The sequence below is a fragment of the Marmota marmota genome, unplaced genomic scaffold (assembly GCF_001458135.2).
Source record: "Marmota marmota marmota unplaced genomic scaffold, marMar, whole genome shotgun sequence".
Classification (NCBI taxonomy): domain Eukaryota; kingdom Metazoa; phylum Chordata; class Mammalia; order Rodentia; family Sciuridae; genus Marmota; species Marmota marmota.
This window is the reverse complement of record NW_026006482.1, coordinates 152-4,882: the sequence shown is the minus strand read 5'-3', so window position 1 is coordinate 4,882 and position 4,731 is coordinate 152. Positions and strand designations below refer to the sequence as shown.

Below are 4,731 nucleotides of genomic sequence, written 5' to 3'. Positions count from 1 at the left end.
AAAAAAAAAAAAAAAAAAAAAAAAAAGAAGAAGAAGAAGAAGGAACAGTGGCCATGCCAAAAAGGACCAAGGGCCATGACCACATGTAGCCTATTCACTGTATGAACTGCACTTGGTATGTTCCCAAGGGAAAGGCTATTAAGAAGTCCATCATTCAAAACATAGTCGAGACTACAGCTATCAGGGACATTTCCCAAGCAAGTGTCTTTGATATGCTTCTCAAGCTCTATGTGAAGTTGCCTTACTATGTGAGTTGTGCCAACCATAGCAAGGTGGTTTAGGAACTGATCTCGTGAACCCTGTAAAGACTGAACTCCCTCACCTCCACACATGTGTTTAGACCTGCTGGTGCTGCCCTGTAATTTCCACCAAAACCCATGAAAGGAACTGGGTCCAATGAACTGAAGAAAAACCATTTTCTGGGGGAAAAAATAATAAAATGGAAATCAGACTTTAAAAAATTAGATATAGTTAGAATGTTTAAATCTAGCCCATCTTTTTATTACATTATTTAATCCACTTACATTTATTATTAATAATATAGTGAGGGTTACAGCTTATCATTCCATTCTGCTTTTGTTGATATACATCTCATATCTATTTGTTCCTTTCTTCCTACTTTACTGCTTTCTTTTATTCATTAAGTGAATATTTTATAATATATTTTTAGTGATTGTTCTGGGGTCTAACATATACATCTTAATTTATTGGAATCAGCTTCAGATTTGTACAAGCTTGATTCCAGCAATATACATAAGGATTAACACTATATATATTCCTTTCCCTCCTCGTGGTATAGTTTATACATATTATACCTATTAATGTTATAAACCCAACAATACACTTTTATAATTATTCCTTTAACATTTGTAGTCATTTTCTTAGCCAATACAATATTGCTCCCACCTGTCTACTCTGTACAGATATATTTACACATGTATTTTATTTTTTATTCCTATGGTTATAAATTACTTTCTTCTCCATATGCGCACCAATTTCAGACATAAATAATATGATTTTTAATAAATGGAGAATGAAAACATAGTAACTTAAACTAGTTATTGTCATGTTTTATTTTTATTTCTTATTTGAGAAAGGGTTTTGCTAAGTTGCCGAGGCTGGCTTCAACCTTGTGAACCTTCTGCCTCAACTGCCTCAGTCCAGTTGCTGGCTTGTGCCACCCAGTTGGCTTAATTTCTTTTTAAATTGAGGAGAAAAGAGAAAAATATACATTTGTTTTGTTTATTTATAATTACATACTTAACCTTTAACAGTGCTCTTTGTTTTATCATGTGGATTTGAATGTACCATATGGGAACACTTGCTTAGCTTGAAGAATTTCCATTAGTGTTTGTTTTAAGGCAGGTCTACAGGCAACAAATCTGTCAGTTTTATTTTTCTGGGAAATATTTTCTTTCTCCTTTATTTTTGAAAGATAGCTTTTCTAAGGGTTTTTTGTTGTTGTTGTTGAGTACTTTAAATATATATGTCACTACCTTCTGCTCTCCATTGTTTATTCTGAGAAATCAGCTATTTATTTTACAGGAGTTTCTCTTATAAGTGATGAGTTGTTTTTCTCTTGTGTTTTCAAGATGTTTCTCCTTGTCCTTGACCTTCAGTAATGTGATCTTTACTACAATGTGTCTGTGGATTTCTTTGTTTATTCTTTTTGGAGTCTGTTGAGCTTCCGAATATATAGGCTATTGTTTTTCAATAAATTAGAGAAGTTTCCTGCATTGTTTCTTTGACCATTTGTCCTGCTCCTTCCTTTCTCTCTGTTTGTTCTGGTACTCCTGTTATGTGCATTTGGTACACTTGGTGGTATCCCACTTTTCTGTGAGGTTCTATTTATTTTTCTCCATTCTTTGTTTTTCAACTTGAAAAATCACTGTCAATCTTTTTTTCATATTCACCAGTTACTTGTTTTGCCAGTCTGTAGACACTGTAGCTCATCACCTCTAGTGACTTTTTGTATTTAAGTTGTACTTTCCAACTCCAGAATTTCCATTTGGTTCTTTTTTTTAATCTCTTTATTGATAATCTCAATTTTTAAAAAATATTTATTTTGTAGTTGTAGTTGAACACAATGCCTTTATTTTATTTATGTATTTTTATGTGGTGCTGAGGATCGAACCCAGGGCCTCGCACATACTAGGCTAGTACTCTACCACTGAGCCACAACCCCAGCCCCTGATAATCTCAATTTTATATGACATGGTCATTTTACCTTCCTTTACTTCTTTAATCATGCTTTCCTTTATTTTTGTGAATATATTTTTAATGACTATTTTAAAGTCTTTTCTGTTAAATTTGACATTTGGTCTCACTCATAGGCAGTTTGTGCCCCATACTACTCCATGTATGAGTCATGCTCAAGTAACATAAGTCTGTACATGTTTTTCATGTATCACATATCATTTTAATGTTCCTTTTTGAAACTAATAATTTTTTATAATATATTCTAGCAACTATGGGGTACTAGTTCTTCTCTGTCCAGAATTTAATGTCAGTTCTTTGTTTAACTTTTAGATGGGGAGGATTATTTTAGTGAAGTCTATTTCCTACCCACAGTATTAAGCTCTGATACTGTTCCTTGGGGAAATACAGCTTTGGGTATGCCCAGAGTTACACTGTTATGACAGTAGTTTTGATAGGGCTTTCTTTTTCTTCCTCTGACACATAGCTGTTAACTTCCACCAATTGCTGGTTGATTGCTCAGTTTTCAACAATGCCCAGTGGAGTAACTCCCTCTACTAATTAATCCCATCAAATTGTGGCTGAGTTTGAAGTGATATTTTCTGAGGTTCTTCTTTGTTATATGTTTTGACCCCAAGAGGGCTCCTCCCAGTGTTTTTTTTTATTCCTTGGTTTTCCCTTGCAAACTGGTTCACCCGCATTCTGATAATCATTCCTGGTTAAGAAATCTGTATCAGAGAAACTCATTAAATATTAGATCTGAGAGATATGTACTTGGAAATTTTTTGTTAAGCAATTTAGCACACTGCTTCTAAACTAGTCTTTTTAAAAATCTGCATTTTTCTTTATTTCTTAAAGTAAGCTATACTCATAACTTTGACAAAGAATTATTATTACACTTGCCTAGTTTTATAATGCCTATATTTTTCTTTTTCTCCTTCAGGTGAAAATGAGTTCTTCAGTAAGAAGAAAAGGCAAGCCAGGCAAAGGAGGTGGAAAAGGATCTTCTAAAGGAGGAAGAGGAAGCAGGAGTCATACTAATAAACCTCATGGAAGTGGTGGCAGTGGTGGTGGCGGTGGCAGTGGTGTTGGTGGCAACAGAAAGGCCTCAAGTAGAATTTGGGATGATGGAGATGACTTTTGTATCTTCAGTGAATCAAAGCACTCATCCAGGTCATTATACTCTTGAATGTTTAAAAATGGAAACAGTATCAATTCCTAATGTAATTGACAACAGGTGTCTGATGGAGAGGAGGGGAAGGCCAAATAATTCTGGTCAAGTTAATTGTTCTTATTTTAAAACCTGGAAGTCTGCCTGTTTGTAATTTTTCTAAACCTTGTTGGGGGGTTTTGTTGTTGATGTTGAGTATGTGTAGGTTGAACTCTAAAGTTAACATTATACCCGAATGACACTGTGAATTGAGTATAATACTATTGAACTCGATGTTACTAGGAAAGTAAATTTTGGAAAAGAAGTGGTTATCATTAACATTGCTTTCTCCAGGGGATTCTTGAGTTAGTGCAGCCAAATTTTTAATGATTAATGATCTGATCAATTTTTTTTTTCTGAGCAGTTCCAATATGATGAAGTCTGGTTATGATTTTTTTTTTTTTTGTAAAATACTTAATCCAGTTTGTGTTGTGAATATTTGGAAACTCTGAGGAGAGTATAAAAGTTCTTACCACAAGAAAGTGTATAATTTTTATCTATGTTGTTTGCAGACCTAGCAACAGTAGCATAAGCAAGGGAGAGGCTCGCCCTAAATGGAAGCCCAAAGCCAAAGTACCCCTTCAGACTCTACATATGACCTCTGAGAATCAAGAGAAAGTAAAAGCTCTTCTGCGAGACCTGCAAGAACAAGATGCGGATGCTGGATCTGAGTAAATTATTTTATTTGAGTAAATATTATATTAAGGAAGACATATTGACATTGTGAACACCGTGTACTTCTTTGGAACATTGTATCAATACTGATCCTATTGTGGCCATATAACTAGTTGAAAGTAAGCCAGAAGAAATATAAAAATTATTACTCAGCCACAGTTTTGGAGTGAGTTTGTTTTACACCATCCATGAACAATAATACAGATCACCTTTTTATCTTTATTTTTCCATAGGACAGTGTTAATATGAGTTCAGTGATTGCTGTATCCATAACCTTTCAAATAAAACATTGTAACAAGCAAATAGAAGTATTATTCTAGGAGCAAATATTGAGTTGACTATATGAGTCTTGAGGTTATGCTGCTCATGACCATTTTCTTAAGTGAAACAGCTTTTATTCTCAGCTATTTCCCCTCCAGATCTCCATTGCAGTTTGATTCTTTTTTGTCTTATGATTTCAGCTGGAGAATTCTTTCTTTTCACTTACTAAAATTAATGAGTGGTCAGTCATGAACAGATTGATTTCTATCTATCTACAAATGTTTTGTCTGTTTCAGATTTAGGAAAGGGGATTATGCAGTAAAGCAAAAAATGGGGACAGTATGAATGAGAAGAGAGGATGGCTATGGTTTCTGGTTTCTGTGGTTAAG

At 34.2% G+C, this 4,731-nt stretch overlaps 1 protein-coding gene across 1 annotated transcript; it reads left to right on the top strand.

Moving 5' to 3' along the window:
- Positions 1–3,086: 3,086 nt before the first annotated feature.
- Positions 3,087–4,235, top strand: LOC107134473 (putative ATP-dependent RNA helicase DHX57). The gene is made up of 2 exons (XM_015476574.2): positions 3,087–3,369; positions 3,919–4,235. Exons 1-2 carry the CDS (start codon positions 3,146–3,148, stop codon positions 4,079–4,081), a joined length of 387 nt encoding a protein of 128 aa, XP_015332060.1. The 5' UTR covers positions 3,087–3,145; the 3' UTR covers positions 4,082–4,235.
- Positions 4,236–4,731: the final 496 nt, after the last annotated feature.

What these genes read in the sequence shown, in the direction of transcription:
- LOC107134473 (XM_015476574.2), top strand. Translation starts at nt 3,146, where the DNA reads ATGAGTTCTTCAGTAAGAAGAAAAGGCAAGCCAGGCAAAGGAGGTGGA. An exon ending in GAATCAAAGCACTCATCCAG is followed by an intron (nt 3,370 to 3,918) that starts GTCATTATACTC and finishes TGTTGTTTGCAG; the next exon opens with ACCTAGCAACAGTAGCATAA.